General features: G+C 39.9%; 1 protein-coding gene across 3 annotated transcripts in view; it reads right to left on the reverse strand.

The window, feature by feature from the left end:
- The window catches only part of PIP5K1B (phosphatidylinositol-4-phosphate 5-kinase type 1 beta), a 387,289-nt gene that overhangs the window by 20,225 nt on the left and 346,809 nt on the right, over positions 1-20,255 (reverse strand). For all 3 annotated transcript variants that reach the window (XM_053702527.1, XM_053702529.1, XM_053702528.1), the window contains exon 14: positions 471-585. In XM_053702527.1, coding sequence (XP_053558502.1) covers positions 471-585 — 115 coding nt within the window. The remainder of the gene's footprint in view (positions 1-470; positions 586-20,255) is intronic.

The raw sequence follows: 20,255 nt of genomic DNA on the forward strand, positions 1-20,255 counted from the left end.
TTCTGGGCGAGTCTGAAGATTCGCCAGAAACACGGCCCTTCAAGCTCCATTCGGAGCTTGATAAATGGGCCTCAAAGTGTAAATGTAACAAAACTCTCATGTCATGCTGTGCTAAATTGCACATGGGCTTGCCTTCAAATACAGAAATGCATGAAATGCCACATAGAAAAGTATAGCAACATTTGCCTGTCTAGAATCATGTGAGATATCTCGCAGGGCTGGAGGATCATTTTAGATCATCTCATCTGAGCGGAGTGCTTTATGGGAGGCAACTATCATCTCTCTTGGACTTCTAAGTTCCGCCATTTTTCGTAGAGAATCCAGAAAGTCTAACCACTGTGAAGTCTGCACTAAAATTTCTCTCCAAGATAAAGACTCCTTAATCATTGGGTCTTAAACCAAAATGCCTGGTGTAGGATACTGGCTAAACAACCAATATTTATGATTAAAGAGAGGTGTAGCATGCTTACTAAATAGATGTCCAGGACCGATGCATTGTCATTCTCTGTCTCTAATGTGCTCTGTTCAGAAGTCTGGTAGGCACTGTCTTCCAGGGTGAATGTTGAACTTGACGGCAGACCTCTTCTGCAAACAAAGCATAGGCTTCATGTCAGATCATCAATAAACTCCCTATTTCATTCTCAATTTCTCTGAGAGCAAATCACTTCTGATTTTTGTCAGCAAGACTTCAACTGTTTTAAACCATATTGTTGTTATTATTATTATTACAATTTTCTTGCTAAGAGGCTCAACATGCTTTAACAAAATGCATTGGACAGCCCTGATAAATACTAGCTGTTTTGATTACTCAAAGTGAACAATATTCGAAGGATGAATGGCTGAGTTGTTACTGCACTTGACCAATTAAGAAGCATTAAAATGAAAATCTGCATAAAATGTTTAATTGAAAGCAGAAAAAGTGTAATATACCTGCATTATTTATTATGCCTGTAATTTTCCTACAAAAATTGTGGCTATTTCCCATCACACAGCATTGAATATATTAAACATAAACAATAAACTAAATCAAACATCACAATGTAAATATGATACGTTAAATACATATTTCCCAGCCTGCCTCTGTACGTGGTTGTTTGCCTTGTCAGTACACTTCAGTAATCCTCGTATCTATTTTGCATACAAGCTGCACACCTGAACAAGATGCACTAATTACCTGCGTATGTTTACTCTATGCAAACTCACAAAAAAAAAAAAAATCAGTCTTAACGGGAAACTGAGAAAAGTTTTTTTATTGATATTTTGTAAAATAATGATCCTTCTAAAAACCAGTAGGTGAGTTCTGCAACTTTGGCCAGTAAGAAGGAAACAAAAAATGTTTGGGATAGAGGCCAATTTGTAAAACTTGTATTATTTGTTAATGAGAAACTCCCAGTGGGGGAGTTACCCATTTTATTCTGAAAGTGGTTTGCAGGAAGCTGCAAAATCAATAGTAAGCATTTAAAAACAGATATATATCTTTTTCTTTGTTGTCTGCAAATGAGGAATAATCTCGTGGAAGCTGATTATTTTAAGCTGATGACATTCCCTTAGGCTGAGCAATGTCCTATCAACCATCAAGCCTGGCACACTCACGATGACACAAATTAAATCATTTAATTGGATTTCAAAGCAACTACTTTGCTACACACATTCTATATTTTATAGATTTTTGTCCAACTGCAGATAAAATACTCATGTTTTTGTGACGTGCTAGAGAAATGTTTAATGGCTGTATTGGTAAAGTATAAGATTGTGGCATAGTTATACAAATGTACATGGCTGGTATATCTCAGTACAGTGAAACCAAACAGTTGTTGCATGAGAATCACTAAATCACTTAGATGTCATTGACTTTGTGCTTCTCCCGTAGAATGTTTGCACTATAGCATTCCACTGACAATACAAATAAGGAACCAACAATGACACAGAGGAAAAAGAACACAACACCATATATGCAAAGAAAGGGACATTCTGCTGTAAAATAATATATTCTATTTAGTTGGAGAATTTCATTTGTAATGTCTTTTTTGTTCCCCTGCAGATAGGTTAAACATAGAGTTTAGGTTGTGCAGCCGTCATGTGCCTGTGCCATTCCTGAGCAGGATATGGCTACATACATATGCATGTCTCTCCTGTTAAGCTCACTAAAATTATTTCAATTAATACAATATTTGGTTATGGAGTAGTTTAAATTTAATTGTGAATGAAAAACTGTTCTCCAGCTATATCCCATGGGGAACATCTTTGAAGTAACTATAGCACAAGAGCCCTGCTTGCTCCTGACAACTGAATTTTATTAAAGGGACAGTCAAGTCCAAAAAAACCTTTTATGTTTCAAATAGGGCATGTAATTTTAAACAACTTTCCAATTTACTTTTATCACCAATTTTGCTTTGTTCTCTTTGTATTCTTAGTTGAAAGCTAAACCTAGGAGGTTTATATGCTAATTTCTTAGACCTTGAAGGCCACCTCCAATCTAAATGCATATTGATAGTTTTTCACCACTAGAGTGCATTAGTTCACGTGTTTCATATAGATAACATTGAGTTCATGCACGTGAATTTACCATGGAGACAGCTCTGATTGGCTAAAATGCAAGTCTGTCAAAATAACTGAAATAAGGGGGCAGTCTGCTGAGGCTTAGATACAAGGTAATTACAGAGGTAAAACGTGTATAATTATAACTGTGTTTTTATGCAAAACTGGGGAATTGGTAATTCAGGGATTATCTATCTTTTAAAACAACAAACATTCTGGTGTTGACTGTCCCTTTAAGTTAATGTTCTATGGTCTATACACCATTGTTTCCAATCCTTAGAAGCCCAAACCAGTCAGTGTTAAGGGATCTATCACTATAGCGTCTGAATGTTCCTTTAATCTTGTTACAGTGGCTCAAAGATGAAAAATGAGAAAGACAATTTTATATCTACTCAAATTTTATTTATATTGGGAGGTGTAAACCTCTTGAAAACATAACAGAAAATCCTGGCCTGCCCTTGACATTAACATTATAAATGCTGCATTATACAAATGCAGAATGATGGGAGAAAGAATGCATTTTGGAAAAACAATGGTAAAAACTCAGCTTTTTGTTAAAGGGACATAAAACAAGAAGTTGGGATAGAGACAAACTATAATAATATGTACTTTAATTACTTTACCTGCAAATTTATAATGCAGTGCCTTGCCATTAACCCTTTCTTTTTAGTTTCTGAATTGTAAAGCTCTAACTCGACCCACTAATTTCCTTCTATGGCTGTATCTATATATATTGTTGTTTTGTTAGAATGTAAAAGTGCATAGGGATTATCTGCTGGAGCATGCCTAGAAGTTGTCAACTCAGTTGAAATACAATGCCTGTGTCTAAACACTGATAAGGGTGGGTGGAGTTGGCTGCTCCAGGCAGCTTAGCTATGCAATTCATTTGGCTTATTTTTGAAAATTATTTTAAAATACTTGCAAGCAATTTTTAAACACTTTTTTATGCAAACTATTTTTAATTAATTAGTCCTTTTAGGATATGCACAGATCTCAACCTGTTTTATGTCCCTTTAAGCACAACTATAAATTTGACTTTATGACTAGTGACAACACGTCACATGTCCCCCAGTACTGACACTGCAACCACACCACTGTGGCACTAACACTACATGAAAACCCAACAGTAAAATGCAATGCAAGTAGACACTCCTCAGTGGTGTAACTGATAATGCCATATGTAGGGTTGCCACCTTTTTGTGAAAAAAAATAAATAAATACCGGCCATGCTGATTTGCATAAAAGCACATAAGTGATTACACAGCATAACTCCGAAACTAAAGCTGCTAGGACTTATTCTAAAGGATTATTTGCTCATAATTAGATTGCAACACATGTAGGAGTATGGCAGGTCCTTTATTTCTATATTTATTCCATATTATCTATATTGACCTGAACTTTAAACAAAACGGCCTTGTCTGTAAAAACAGAATTTATGTTTACCTGATAAATTACTTTCTCCAACGGTGTGTCCGGTCCACGGCGTCATCCTTACTTGTGGGATATTCTCTTCCCCAACAGGAAATGGCAAAGAGCCCAGCAAAGCTGGTCACATGATCCCTCCTAGGCTCCGCCTACCCCAGTCATTCGACCGACGTTAAGGAGGAATATTTGCATAGGAGAAACCATATGGTACCGTGGTGACTGTAGTTAAAGAAAATAAATTATCAGACCTGATTAAAAAAACCAGGGCGGGCCGTGGACCGGACACACCGTTGGAGAAAGTAATTTATCAGGTAAACATAAATTCTGTTTTCTCCAACATAGGTGTGTCCGGTCCACGGCGTCATCCTTACTTGTGGGAACCAATACCAAAGCTTTAGGACACGGATGAAGGGAGGGAGCAATCAGGTCACCTAAATGGAAGGCACCACGGCTTGCAAAACCTTTCTCCCAAAAATAGCCTCAGAAGAAGCAAAAGTATCAAACTTGTAAAATTTGGTAAAAGTGTGCAGTGAAGACCAAGTCGCTGCCCTACATATCTGATCAACAGAAGCCTCGTTCTTGAAAGCCCATGTGGAAGCCACAGCCCTAGTGGAATGAGCTGTAATTCTTTCGGGAGGCTGCCGTCCGGCAGTCTCGTAAGCCAATCTGATGATGCTTTTAATCCAAAAAGAGAGAGAGGTAGAAGTTGCTTTTTGACCTCTCCTTTTACCAGAATAAACAACAAACAAGGAAGATGTTTGTCTAAAATCCTTTGTAGCATCTAAATAGAATTTTAGAGCGCGAACAACATCCAAATTGTGCAACAAACGTTCCTTCTTTGAAACTGATTTCGGACACAGAGAAGGTACGATAATCTCCTGGTTAATGTTTTTGTTAGAAACAACTTTTGGAAGAAAACCAGGTTTAGTACGTAAAACCACCTTATCTGCATGGAACACCAGATAAGGAGGAGAACACTGCAGAGCAGATAATTCTGAAACTCTTCTAGCAGAAGAAATTGCAACTAAAAACAAAACCTTCCAAGATAATAACTTAATATCAACGGAATGCAAGGGTTCAAACGGAACCCCCTGAAGAACTGAAAGAACTAAATTGAGACTCCAAGGAGGAGTCAAAGGTTTGTAAACAGGCTTAATTCTAACCAGAGCCTGAACAAAGGCTTGAACATCTGGCACAGCAGCCAGTTTTTTGTGAAGTAACACCGACAAGGCAGAAATCTGTCCCTTCAGGGAACTTGCAGATAATCCTTTTTCCAATCCTTCTTGAAGGAAGGATAGAATCCTAGGAATCTTAACCTTGTCCCAAGAGAATCCTTTAGATTCACACCAACAGATATATTTTTTCCAAATTTTGTGGTAAATCTTTCTAGTTACAGGCTTTCTGGCCTGAACAAGAGTATCAATAACAGAATCTGAGAACCCTCGCTTCGATAAAATCAAGCGTTCAATCTCCAAGCAGTCAGCTGGAGTGAAACCAGATTCGGATGTTCGAACGGACCCTGAACAAGAAGGTCTCGTCTCAAAGGTAGCTTCCAAGGTGGAGCCGATGACATATTCACCAGATCTGCATACCAAGTCCTGCGTGGCCACGCAGGAGCTATCAAGATCACCGACGCCCTCTCCTGATTGATCCTGGCTACCAGCCTGGGGATGAGAGGAAACGGCGGGAACACATAAGCTAGTTTGAAGGTCCAAGGTGCTACTAGTGCATCCACTAGAGCCGCCTTGGGATCCCTGGATCTGGACCCGTAGCAAGGAACTTTGAAGTTCTGACGAGAGGCCATCAGATCCATGTCTGGAATGCCCCACAGCTGAGTGACTTGGGCAAAGATTTCCGGATGGAGTTCCCACTCCCCCGGATGCAATGTCTGACGACTCAGAAAATCCGCTTCCCAATTTTCCACTCCTGGGATGTGGATAGCAGACAGGTGGCAGGAGTGAGACTCCGCCCATAGAATGATTTTGGTCACTTCTTCCATCGCTAGGGAACTCCTTGTTCCCCCCTGATGGTTGATGTACGCAACAGTTGTCATGTTGTCTGATTGAAACCGTATGAACTTGGCCCTCGCTAGCTGAGGCCAAGCCTTGAGAGCATTGAATATCGCTCTCAGTTCCAGAATATTTATCGGTAGAAGAGATTCTTCCCGAGACCAAAGACCCTGAGCTTTCAGGGATCCCCAGACCGCGCCCCAGCCCATCAGACTGGCGTCGGTCGTGACAATGACCCACTCTGGTCTGCGGAATGTCATCCCTTGTGACAGGTTGTCCAGGGACAGCCACCAACGGAGTGAGTCCCTGGTCCTCTGATTTACTTGTATCTTCGGAGACAAGTCTGTATAGTCCCCATTCCACTGACTGAGCATGCACAGTTGTAATGGTCTTAGATGAATGCGCGCAAAAGGAACTATGTCCATTGCCGCTACCATCAACCCGATCACTTCCATGCACTGAGCTATGGAAGGAAGAGGAACGGAATGAAGTATCCGACAAGAGTCTAGAAGCTTTGTTTTTCTGGCCTCTGTCAGAAAAATCCTCATTTCTAAGGAGTCTATTATTGTTCCCAAGAAGGGAACCCTTGTTGACGGGGATAGAGAACTCTTTTCCACGTTCACTTTCCACCCGTGAGATCTGAGAAAGGCCAGGACAATGTCCGTGTGAGCCTTTGCTTGAGGAAGGGACGACGCTTGAATCAGAATGTCGTCCAAGTAAGGTACTACAGCAATGCCCCTTGGTCTTAGCACAGCTAGAAGGGACCCCAGTACCTTTGTGAAAATCCTTGGAGCAGTGGCTAATCCGAAAGGAAGCGCCACGAACTGGTAATGTTTGTCCAGGAATGCGAACCTTAGGAACCGATGATGTTCCTTGTGGATAGGAATATGTAGATACGCATCCTTTAAATCCACCGTGGTCATGAATTGACCTTCCTGGATGGAAGGAAGAATAGTTCGAATGGTTTCCATCTTGAACGATGGAACCTAGAGAAACTTGTTTAAGATCTTGAGATCTAAGATTGGTCTGAACGTTCCCTCTTTTTTGGGAACTATGAACAGATTGGAGTAGAACCCCATCCCTTGTTCTCTTAATGGAACAGGATGAATCACTCCCATTTTTAACAGGTCTTCTACACAATGTAAGAATGCCTGTCTTTTTATGTGGTCTGAAGACAACTGAGACCTGTGGAACCTCCCCCTTGGGGGAAGTCCCTTGAATTCCAGAAGATAACCTTGGTAGACTATTTCTAGCGCCCAAGGATCCAGAACATCTCTTGCCCAAGCCTGAGCGAAGAGAGAGAGTCTGCCCCCCACCAGATCCGGTCCCGGATCGGGGGCCAACATTTCATGCTGTCTTGGTAGCAGTGGCAGGTTTCTTGGCCTGCTTTCCCTTGTTCCAGCCTTGCATTGGTCTCCAAGCTGGCTTGGCTTGAGAAGTATTACCCTCTTGCTTAGAGGACGTAGCACCTTGGGCTGGTCCGTTTCTACGAAAGGGACGAAAATTAGGTTTATTTTTTGCCTTGAAAGGCCGATCCTGAGGAAGGGCGTGGCCCTTACCCCCAGTGATATCAGAGATAATCTCTTTCAAGTCAGGGCCAAACAGCGTTTTCCCCTTGAAAGGAATGTTAAGTAGCTTGTTCTTGGAAGACGCATCAGCCGACCAAGATTTCAACCAAAGCGCTCTGCGCGCCACAATAGCAAACCCAGAATTCTTAGCCGCTAACCTAGCCAATTGCAAAGTGGCGTCTAGGGTGAAAGAATTAGCCAATTTGAGAGCATTGATTCTGTCCATAATCTCCTCCAAAGGAGGAGAATCACTATCGACCGCTCTTATCAGATCATCGAACCAGAAACATGCGGCTGTAGCGACAGGGACAATGCATGAAATTGGTTGTAGAAGGTAACCTTGCTGAACAAACATCTTTTTAAGCAAACCTTCTAATTTTTTATCCATAGGATCTTTGAAAGCACAACTATCCTCTATGGGTATAGTGGTGCGTTTGTTTAAAGTGGAAACCGCTCCCTCGACCTTGGGGACTGTCTGCCATAAGTCCTTTCTGGGGTCGACCATAGGAAACAATTTTTTAAATATGGGGGGAGGGACGAAAGGAATACCGGGCCTTTCCCATTCTTTATTAACAATGTCCGCCACCCGCTTGGGTATAGGAAAAGCTTCTGGGAGCCCCGGCACCTCTAGGAACTTGTCCATTTTACAAAGTTTCTCTGGGATGACCAACTTGTCACAATCATCCAGAGTGGATAGTACCTCCTTAAGCAGAATGCGGAGATGTTCCAACTTAAATTTAAATGCAATCACATCAGGTTCAGCCTGTTGAGAAATGTTCCCTGAATCAGTAATTTCTCCCTCAGACAAAACCTCCCTGGCCCCATCAGACTGGGTTAGGGGCCCTTCAGAAATATTATTATCAGCGTCGTCATGCTCTTCAGTATCTAAAACAGAGCAGCCGCGCTTACGCTGATAAGTGTTCATTTTGGCTAAAATGTTTTTGACAGAATTATCCATTACAGCCGTTAATTGTTGCATAGTAAGGAGTATTGGCGCGCTAGATGTACTAGGGGCCTCCTGAGTGGGCAAGACTCGTGTAGACGAAGGAGGGAATGATGCAGTACCATGCTTACTCCCCTCACTTGAGGAATCATCTTGGGCATCATTATCATTATCACATAAATCACATTTATTTAAATGAATAGGAATTCTGGCTTCCCCACATTCAGAACACAGTCTATCTGGTAGTTCAGACATGTTAAACAGGCATACACTTGATAACAAAGTACAAAAAACGTTTTAAAATAAAACCGTTACTGTCACTTTAAATTTTAAACTGAACACACTTTATTACTGCAATTGCGAAAAAACATGAAGGAATTGTTCAAAATTCACCAAATTTTCACCACAGTGTCTTAAAGCCTTAAAAGTATTGCACACCAAATTTGTAAGCTTTAACCCTTAAAATAACGGAACCGGAGCCGTTTTGAACTTTAACCCCTTTACAGTCCCTGGTATCAGCTTTGCTGAGACCCAACCAAGCCCAAAGGGGAATACGATACCAAATGACGCCTTCAGAAAGTCTTTTCTAAGTATCAGAGCTCCTCTCACATGCGACTGCATGCCATGCCTCTCAAAAACAAGTGCGCCACACCGGCGCGAAAATGAGGCTCTGCTTATGCTTTGGGAAAGCCCCTAAAGAATAAGGTGTCTAAAACAGTGCCTGCCGATATTATTATATCAAAATACCCAGATAAAATGATTCCTCAAGGCTAAATATGTGTTAATAATGAATCGATTTAGCCCAGAAAAAGTCTACAGTTTTAATAAGCCCTTGTGAAGCCCTTATTTACGATCGTAATAAACATGGCTTACCGGATCCCATAGGGAAAATGACAGCTTCCAGCATTACATCGTCTTGTTAGAATGTGTCATACCTCAAGCAGCAAGAGACTGCACACTGTTCCCCCAACTGAAGTTAATTGCTCTCAACAGTCCTGTGTGGAACAGCCATGGATTTTAGTGACGGTTGCTAAAATCATTTTCCTCATACAAACAGAAATCTTCATCTCTTTTCTGTTTCTGAGTAAATAGTACATACCAGCACTATTTCAAAATAACAAACTCTTGATTGAATAATAAAAACTACAGTTAAACACTAAAAAACTCTAAGCCATCTCCGTGGAGATGTTGCCTGTACAACGGCAAAGAGAATGACTGGGGTAGGCGGAGCCTAGGAGGGATCATGTGACCAGCTTTGCTGGGCTCTTTGCCATTTCCTGTTGGGGAAGAGAATATCCCACAAGTAAGGATGACGCCGTGGACCGGACACACCTATGTTGGAGAAATACTGTTTCTTGGCAACCCTAGCCATATGTCATTTGATGTGTAATGTCATTAATTAAGTCATCTGTAATGTCCCCAACAAAACCACAGGTGGATTGAGGCTAAATTAGTAGAAATTTAACTCAAGCCTTCCTGTCTTTTCTGAGTTAAGCAATAACTTAAATGTTTAATTATCATTTACTGTTTTAACTTTTTATTCCTTATTACAATGTTTTATAGTGATGCTGTTTGTTGCAAAGCACAGAAACTACTTTTGATTGGTTGAATTTCAACAGTATGCATTTCAGTGATAATTATAGGTATCCTAAATACATATCTGTCTCTAGCTGACTTCACAAGGGGGATGCGTAAGCAACTGCAATACTATGCAGATTTTGCTAACATAATGACTAGCCTTGTATACTCTAGAAACAAGCTTAGATTGGCTCCTCCAAATAAGGCAAGTGGTGGTGGTGGTGGTGGTTGGGGGTCTAGATATCTCCTTATAAAGAAAAATGTGTACGTTTTACTTTTTAATTAAAAACAAAAAATGTGTGTATTATAAACATCCTTTTGAAAGAACATGGGATTACCCTTCAAATAGTGGGTCTTTGAGGTTTCTAGGGCTTAAGGGAGCTGAGATTGATGGGTTTGAATACTTACCCCCCATCCCATGAGGTCTTCTTTAGATTTTCTAATCTCCAGCTTGATGACATCACCATGCCCATGCCTGGTGATGCCATCAGCATTGCAGATATCCGAGGTGATGCAGAAACTTTAGCCACCTTGTACCGGCCTTTAACTACCAAGGGGGTCGTAATCAGCTCAGAACACCCCCCCCTCCACTGGGTGACGACATGTGGTTGTCAGCCGCAGTTAAGGCACTGAGCAGATGACAACCATATGTCCTCATCTGCAGTTAAAGGGTTAAATTAACTCTTATCAGCTTCTTAGCTAAGTACATTGTCCCTGTAACCCCTCCCAAAGTACCGGAGAATGTTTAGCATTATTGCTATCACTCTGTTTAACCCCTTAACAATCCCTCCCCCCTCCCCCATCTTTTCTGGGCTGATCCACCAACCTCCCTCCTCCCCTCCCACTCGGTATGAACAATGATCTTTACAGAGAGTAACACAGTGTCACTCTCTGTAATGATCGTCGATCTGCCTTCAAAAATTAAATGAGCATGATCAGCGCTCCCTTACTATATGAAGGCAGATGTTTTCTGCCCCCAGTTGCAGTCTCCATGTAAGTGCTACATCAACACAGTACTCTTATTACTATGACAGTTATGCTACAAGTGCCCAGGTTAATAAAGGAACATATGTATCTCTGGAAAGACAAGAATCATCAGGAAATAAAAAGCTAGGGCTCAGATGTTGAGAAGTGCTACACTATTACAAGATACACTAATTACTCAGGTCTCAATTCATCAGGTATCTTTGCTTCACTGAATAGTATATTTTTATTATTATTTTTTATTTATAAAGCGCCAACAAGCACTGCAATGCTGTCCATGGGTACAAAGATAAAAGTACAACAATGATACAAATATTTTTAGACACAGGACAAAATTTATCAAACAAAATCCAAGGGAAATTGATGGTCCTATTCCTGAAGGGAATTACAATCTAGAAGGGTAGGAGGGTGAGAAATAGGAGGTGGGGACTGCAAAGGCTAGAATGATGTTAGAGCAGAGTTAGATGAGGGAATTCAATTGTTACTGAGTTAGGTGATAGGCTTCCCTGAACAAAAAGATCAATAGTGAGTGTTTAAAGGAGGACAGACTAGGGGAAAGTCGGGCAGAGCGAGGAAGTGCGTTTCAGAGGGTTGGTGCTACACGAGAGAAGTCCTGCAGTCTAGCATGGGAGGTGGTGATGGTAGAAGATGCAAGGAGTAGGTCATTGTTGGATCTTAGTGTGCGTGCTGGAGAATATTTGTTGATTAGTGAGGATAGGTGGGGGGTCAGGGTTGGCAAGGTCTTTGTAGGTCAGAGTTAGAATTTTTAATTTAATCCTGTTGTGAATGGGGAGCGAGTGAAGGGACTTGAAGAAAAGTGTACAGAGCAAGATACAGAGCATCGGGAAATGTGGATTAGCCTGGCAGAGGCATTTAAGATGGATTGAAGGGTGGGAGAGGTGAGAGAGAGGAAGGCCAGTGGGAGCGTGGATTAGCTGCTTAGTAGTGTCAGTGATCAGAAATGGACAAATTTTGGAGATAATGCAAGAGCAATTGGATGTGGGGTATGAACGACAGATAATAGTCAAGTGTAGCTCCGAGGCAGCGGACTTGAGCTAATAGGGAGATGGCAGTGACACCAACAGTGATAGAAAAGTTAGAAAATTTGCGTAGAATTAGAGGGTGGATTAGAAGGAGCTCAGTCTTGGACACGTTCATTTTTAGGTGGTGAGAGGCCATCCAGGAATAAATGCCAGATAAGCAGTCGCTGACTTGAGAAAGGACACAAGGAGAGAGAGCAAGGGTGGAAAAGTAGATCTGAGTGTCATTAGCATAGAGGTGATATTTGAAGTCATAGCTGTTGATAAGTTTACCTAGTGATGAAGTATAAATAGAGAAGAGTAGAGGACCCAGGACTGAGCCTTAAAGTACTCCAACAGACAGAGGCACTGAAGAGGAGTAGTTGCCAGCAAATGAGACAGAAAAGGAAGTTTTTGAGATATAAGTGTATCCAAGAGAGGGTAGTGTCACAGAGACCAAGAGAGTTTTGAGTCTGTAGTAGGAGGGGATGGGCAACAGTGTCAAAGGCAGCAGAGAGGTCCAGTAAGATAAGTATAGAGTAATGGCCTTTGGTTTTAGCAGAAAGAAGGTCAATAGTAACCTTGCTGAGGGCAGTCTCATTTGAGTGTTGGGGACGGAAGCCAGATTGAAGGGGGTCAAGCAAGAAGTTGAAGGACAGGAGGCATGTTAGGCAGTTGAAAACTATTTTTTTCCAGGAGTTTTGAAGCTTGCAGAAGCAGTTATATTGGGTGGTAGTTTGTAGGAGAATTAGGATCAAGGGAGGTTTTGTTTGAGGATGGGGGTGACCTTTGCATGTTTGAAAGAAGATGGGAATGAACCTGTAGAAAGGGATAGGTTGAATATGTGAATAAGAGTGAGGGTGGTAGACAGAGAAGGTATTAGATGTGAAGGGATGGGGTCAAGCGGGCAGGTAGTGAGGTGTGAGGAAGATAATAAGGAACTTACTTAATTCTCAATGGTTAGGGGGAGGGGAGATGCAGAGAGTGGTAGAGGGGGTGGAGATGGAAGACTGCAGGCTTGTGATGGGATTTTGCTTCGGATGTAAGCATTTTGTTTAAAATGTAGTCTGCCATGACTTGTGCATTAAAGGCAGATGAAGGGGGTGGTGCAGGTGGGTAGAGGAGAGAGTTGAAGGTGCAGAAGAGTTGTTTAGGGTTTGAGGAGTGAGTAGATATAAGAGAAAAGAAGTAGGTTTGCTTGGTTAAGTGAAGGACAGAGGTGTAAGAATGAAGAATTAACTTATAGTGGATGAAATACATTTGAGTAGTGCTGTCAGATAGTAGGTCAATCTTTGAATTCCAGCTATGAAAGCAAAAATGTCCAACTGATTTTAATCAGAAAAAAACTTAGATGAACCTGTGAGCTCAAAGTGTAGCAAACAACCTGACTCTGATTTAAAAAGAAACCATCATTGTTCAAAATGTTTTAAGGCAAAAAATAAAAAAATGACAATTTTATAAAAAATATGTTCTGTAGGCTGGGCTGTAGCACTGACTAATCCTTTCCTGCAGACTCCCATTATAGATTATTGAAAAAACACTTAATACCGTGTAACATGTTGACATTAATTTTGTATTGTATGTGTGTTTTACATATGTAGAGATCAAGCTTATGGTAACTTTCCTATTATTAATACTGCACACTTCCCATACATGCAGTTAAATATATTATTTAAGTGTCCCCTAGAGAACTTTGTAACACTTTTGATCTGTAAAGCACAAAAGCTATAGTTTTAACTAGAGAAAAAATACATGAAAAAAGGTGAACTATAACAAGATCTACTTTGCCAACAAACTAATGAGCATTGTCATTTTAAGGCTGTGCTATAGGGCTACTACCGACAGGCTGTGACAGACGCCTATAAAGCGCACTAAAGCATGGGTGATAAAATAGTCTATTATGAATGCTGCCCAGATGCTTACTATTTCAATTATTGCTGTGAAGCAAGAAAAAAAAGTGTGTTTATCGAAAACAGCCTTAAAATAAATATCACACGTTGCCTTTAGAATCAGCAAATGTCACAGTGGCCAGTTACTGATTCCCTAGCAAAGAAGAATCAATAAACTCTTACAAATACTAACAATGACATGCTGTTTTAGACTCTTTTTTTTGTCTTACAAGTCAGATGTTATACTCTTATGTAAGCAGCTTGCTAAAAGATCAGAAAAAAAGCCAGTGTTCCTCACAGGCCATATATAAATGTAGACATGTAACTGGCTAAAAACTGAGAAATTGAAGAAATGGCTCTAATTTGAAAACAGCTTTGGGCAAACCTCGGCACCATAAAACAGTTGTACTGTTTGCAAGGCAGATTATGCATATGTTCAGGGTTAACTGAAAGTTGTTTACATTTAAACTGATACTAGCAACAACAACAAACTGAGAGGATTATAACATAGTCTCTTTTTTTTACTGAAGGGGTGTTTGTTACCCTAGGATACATGTGATCACAGTGAGAATTAGTAATCACCTGACCTCTGGACACCAGAAATACTTACAGTTGAAGGGAGCTATTCAATGACGCTTATCTCTATCTCTACTTTACTTAGGAAACAGAAGAATTTACTCTTTTGAATAAATTATTACATCCCACTCTAATATGCAGCAGATCAATGTTGGGAATGGTGATAACCTGTCTTTTTATGCACAGTGAGGGGAAGAGGGCACCTTCAGAGCCTATATCTTCTCTGTAAAATCCATATAGGGGCAAGAGACTCCATTTTGGAAAGGGGCAAACCCCACTTTCCATTGAGGGGTCTCACGACCGTGTCAGTTACCTACCTAATGTAGGGGGGTATTAGTTCCAAAGGAGTTTTTATTCTCTAAAAGACAGCATACTACACACACACACACAAATGCCCCTTTTTCAGGCAAATAACTCAAAGTATTGATTTCTTTATCAGTTCCCTCATCATATATTATAACAAGATCAGTCATTTGAAAGAGGAGAGTCCCGCAATTTAAAAGAAGGCATTTTATGTTATAGCTGAAGTGATCGTAACAGTAATAATGATCACTAGGAAGCAACTGCTACACTCATTTTGTTCTGATGTAGATATCAGGACCTTAGATATCTATGTTTTTCTGTACTAACAAAAAAAATGCAGTTATCCAAATAAATGGGAGAACTGGATTAGTGTAAAAATAGATAACCTTTTGTGAAATTCTATACAGATTGATTTTTGGTGCAAATATATATTTTTTTAATTATTTTTACTATACTAAGTGGGTTTAGACAAGGGAATGAACATGTATATACTGTCAAAATAAGTTAAATCACCACTATGTGAAATCAGAATTGTGTGTAGTTAGAATTTATATATTTTTATGGTTAAATATTTTACTACTAATTTCATGTATAAATTGCAAGATGGTGCCAAGTAAACACAAATACTGTATATATCATGTTTTTATCTTCTAATTTTCATTTAGTAATTTTTATTGAAAACTAAAGCTATACAATACTAAATGCCAGTGTTTTGGGAAGGGGTCTGATGTTCAGTGGGGAACCTTAAAGAGTATGTTTGAAAGATTTAATAAATAATTACTCTCATACTGTTGAAATGACACTTTTTTTTATTTTATATGCTGTCTTTTTCTCATTGTTTTGTAAAAAAGCTGAAAAAAAGATATGATTTGTGTTGACACCTCACAGACACCTAGCTATTCAAACCAGCCAACAGAATTTCAGTAGCTCTCATCCTATTGGCTGATTTGAACAGCCAATAGGATTTCAGAAGCTCTTATCCTATTGGCTGATTTGAATTTCAAGAGTCAAATCAGCCAATAGGAATGTAAGGGACGCCATTTTGAAAAGACTCTCTTGCATTGAAGATTGAGTGTACGGCGGTGACTGTATGAAGAGGACTCTCCGCGCCGGATGTCTTTAAGGATGGATCCGCTCCACGTTGCTGGGATGAAGATAGAAGACGCCGTCTGGATGAAGACTTCTCGTCGCCTGGATGAAGACTTCTCGCTGTCTGGATGAAGACTTCTCGCCGCCTGGATGAGGATGGATGTCTGGACTTCAGAAACTGTGAGTGGATCTTCAGGGGTTAGTGTTATATATATATTTATTTATTTTTGGTGTTTTTTTTTTAGATTAGGGGTTTGGGCTTTAGGTAAAAGAGCTGAATGCCCTTTTCAGGGCAATGTAAAAGAGCTGAATGCCCATACCAATGCCCTTTTCAGGGTAATGGGTAGCTTAGGTTTTTGTTAGAGTTAGGATTTTTATTTTGGGGGGTTGGTTGGGTGGTGGGTTTTACTGTTGGGGGGTCTTTGTATTTTTTTTCCAGGTAAAAGAGATGACTTATTTAGGGCAAATCCCTACAAAAGGCCCCTTTAAGGGCTACTGGTAGTTTATTGTAGGTTAGGGTTTTTTTTTTGGGGGGGGGGGGGGCTTTTTTATTTACTATTAGGTGTAATTGGTTTTTATTTTTGATAATTGCTTTTGTTATTTTTCGTAATTTAGTATTTTTAATTTTTTGTAATTTTAGACTTAAATTTTCTTTTAGTAGTGTTAGTTTTTTTTAATGTGTAAAATGATTTTTTTTAATTGGTAGTTATTTTAATTTTAGTATAATAGTTATGGTAGATGAATACAGCACTTAGTGTAAAGGTGGTGCACGGTGTGGGAGGTAGCTGCAATCACCTCTGTGATAATGTATTCGTAGTAACACCAGCACCAATATCTTGAGTTCCAATATTTTTATTAGAGGTTACATAAAAAGCAACGTTTCGTGGTGAACCCACTTAATCATGCTGTTTGTATCACATTGTTTCAAACAATTTATATCTTTCTTTGGCGCCAACTGGCTTCAATTTTGGCAGTGTAAAACTGCCAAAATTGAAGCCAGTTGGCGCCAAAGAAAGATATAAATTGTTTGAAACAATGTGATACAAACAGCATGATTAAGTGGGTTCACCACGAAACGTTGCTTTTTATGTAACCTCTAATAAAAATATTGGAACTCAAGATATTGGTGCTGGTGTTACTACGAATACAGTATAATAGTTATATTAGGTTAATTTATAGTTTAAACTTAGTTTTTTTAAATTTCACAGGTAAGTTTTTATTTATTTTAAGATAGGGATATTGTAATTTTAATATAAAGTTAGGGGGTTGTTAGGTTAGGGGTTAATAGTTTAATTTAGTTTTTGTGATGTGGGGGACTGGTGGTTTAGGGGTTAATATGTTTATTTAGTGGCGATGTGGGAGGCCAGAGGTTTAGGGGTTAATACATTATTATAGTGGCGGCGTTGATGGGGAGCGGCAGAATAGGGGTTAATAGCTTTTATTAGTGGCGTGATGTGGGAGGCCAGAGGTTTAGAGGTTAATAACTTTTATTAGTGGCGGCGATGTCGGGGAGCAATGGATTAGGGGTTAAAAGCTTTTATAAGTGGTGGCAATGTTGGGGCGGCAGATTAGGGGTTAGTAACTTTATTTCGGTGTCTGCAATGTCGGGGGCAGCAGATAAGGGGTTAATAACTTTTATTAGTGTCGGCTATGTCGGGGGCGGCAGATTACGGGTGTTTAGACTTGGGGTTTATGTTAGGGTGTTAGCTTTAAACGTAACTTAGGTAACTTTTTTCCCCATAGACATCAATGGGGTTGCGTTACGGAGCTTTTCAATCCGCTCTTTAGGTGTTTTATTTCTAATCCTCTCTCCCAATTGATGTCTATGAGGGAAAGCGTGCACAAGCACGTCAAATCAGCCCTTGGATTTTGTGCGGTATGGAGCTTAACGCCACCATATTGCCCGCACAAGGAGGCTTTTCAGAAACTCGGAATGGCAGCGCTATGGAGGGTGAAGGAACGCAACTTTTGTTGCATTCGTTTTGCACCCTGTATAGCGCAAAACTTGTAATCTAGGTGAGAGATAGTTCTGAAATTGATATATAAATGCAGTGCAAATGAGTAAAAACAACTGCAGCACAGGGGTGTAAAATGGTTCCACAATGAGGGAATTTAAAATAAAATGTGCTAATGAAATAGAGCATTTTATTTTTATTTAGAATTTCCCTTTAAGTAATGGCTTTCCTTCACTCTCAAGATTTAGAATTTGTTGTGCAAGAGCGCAGGTTGCTGCATGGGAACATTCTACAGAGACACTGTTTAGAGTGGGAAGCAGGGGCCTTGTTTATTGGTGTAAAATGCTAATGAAGTTGTTTTGGTTTATGCAATAAAACATCACTGATGACTGGAGTTTGTGTTTGCTGAGTGGGAGTTATTATTTGGATTTGAAGGGGAGGAATGTGCGTAATGTGAACTGGGGGAGCATGGTCACCCTGTATTTCTCGGGTGTGCCTAATTGCAGTTTCTGTGGTTGTATTATGAGTTTCAGAGAGTTCAGCTCTGCTTTACCTTCTTGTATGTAACACTGAAGGGTGTTGCGGATTCTATAATCATAATAAATCTTAACCTGTTATTGTGGCATCTCTGAGAATAAGTATCCTTATTTTAAGGGCCATTACAGTGAAAAAGTTACATGCTCTAATTCGTGAGTGCATGTAACGTTAACACTAGCAACACTGTAAGTCTTTGTGTTTAAACACTGCAAAAAACAAAACAAAACAAAAGCACATAGTTAAATTACCACTCAGGAGCCACCGAGAACTCGTGGTCCCAAATGGAAAATGCTGCTTTCCCAGACAGCAACAGTAGTTTTTATGATCCAGATGTGTGACCTTCGCTGCTGACTGGGTAGTATTTTCCACTCAAGACCAGCAGTTCTCTGCAGATCCTGAGTGATATTTAACTATATGTTTAACTTTCTGGGGGGTTAAACACATAGTTAAAGTACCACTCTGAACCCTATCAACAGCTGTAGTCGCACGACCCAGCTCAGTGGCAGTTTCCGCTTGGGACCAGCATTTCTCTGTGGTTCACGAGTTGTACTGTAACTATGTGTTCAACCTCTCTGCTGGTTGTCATTTTTTCCCTATAATGGAGCTTTAAGGTTGCAAGATCCATAACTAAAGAAATAATATTGATAATTTAGCAAATATTTAATGGCTGCATAAAACTAAAGTTATATTCAGTGCATTCCAACCCAAAGCAAGTTAATAAATTCTGACAAATAACAAAGTCTATTCTTTACCAGTGAGTCGATCAGAAAGTAGACTGAGCAGTTTGTAATTACGAACCACAATTGATATGTGAAGATCAATGACGCTATTACGTGTGTTTACAACTTCTCTGTGCTTAATGCAAAAATGCCAAATGTAAATGTATGTATTTACATAAGTACATAGGGCTAGATTTATCAAGCCCTTCTCTCATCTTTGACTGCAGGTTTGCCCAAGCGTCATCAGATCACTGCTTCCCAGCCCTATTCTCCATCTTTTAGGTTGAGATTTTCAATCTCCACGGTCTCTTCCGACTAGGGAGATTGACAGCTCCTATCCACGCGTGATTGGCTGTGTGTGTGCAGGGGGCGGGGTTGCACGTGAGCGCAAAGGAGCGCTCGTGTGCAATGGTAAGTGCGGGCAGCAGATTGCTGCCCACCAGAGGAGAAGCCGGGTGGACAGGGGCGAATATGTATGCCCCTGTCCACTAGTGTTTGATAAATTTAGCCCATTATGTCACTGCTACTAAAATTTAGCATCTGAAAACATTTATTTTCAGTAAAACTCATTGATTCAAGTGCATATAGTAAAAATCTATTTATCTGTCTATCTATCTGTCTCTATCTATCCTTAAAATCATTATACAGAGCAGCATGTATATTATTACTATTGCTTATTACTGAGTTTCATTTTGGGGCCCCAAAACAAAAATTGCACCAGGGCCCTATGTTGATTAAGTTTGCTACTGAAAAGACTTACCATGACTTTCCTCTCACTCAAGGCTGCCATGTGCTCCACAGTGCAAAACAGTTATCAAATTCTCTGCTTCATTGTACAATGACTGATACCCACCACTTACAGGGACAGTAAACATAAAAATGTAATTTGTGCAGTTTAAAGACAGTGGTAAAGACCTAGCACCCATTGAAAGGATTTCTTTCAAAACATTAGATGAAGTCGTTTTTGTTATACCTTTTGCTCCCAATGTGTTCATGCAGTATTCAAGAGAATAATAAAAACAAAATGTCTCAAAAAATGAAACAAAACAAAAACACTACTATATATTGTATTCCTTTTTTAGATGCAACAAAGAAAATATGATTGTATGATGAAAAATATTAT

The sequence above is a fragment of the Bombina bombina genome, chromosome 2 (genome assembly GCF_027579735.1).
Source record: "Bombina bombina isolate aBomBom1 chromosome 2, aBomBom1.pri, whole genome shotgun sequence".
In the NCBI taxonomy this organism is placed as follows: Eukaryota; Metazoa; Chordata; class Amphibia; order Anura; family Bombinatoridae; genus Bombina; species Bombina bombina.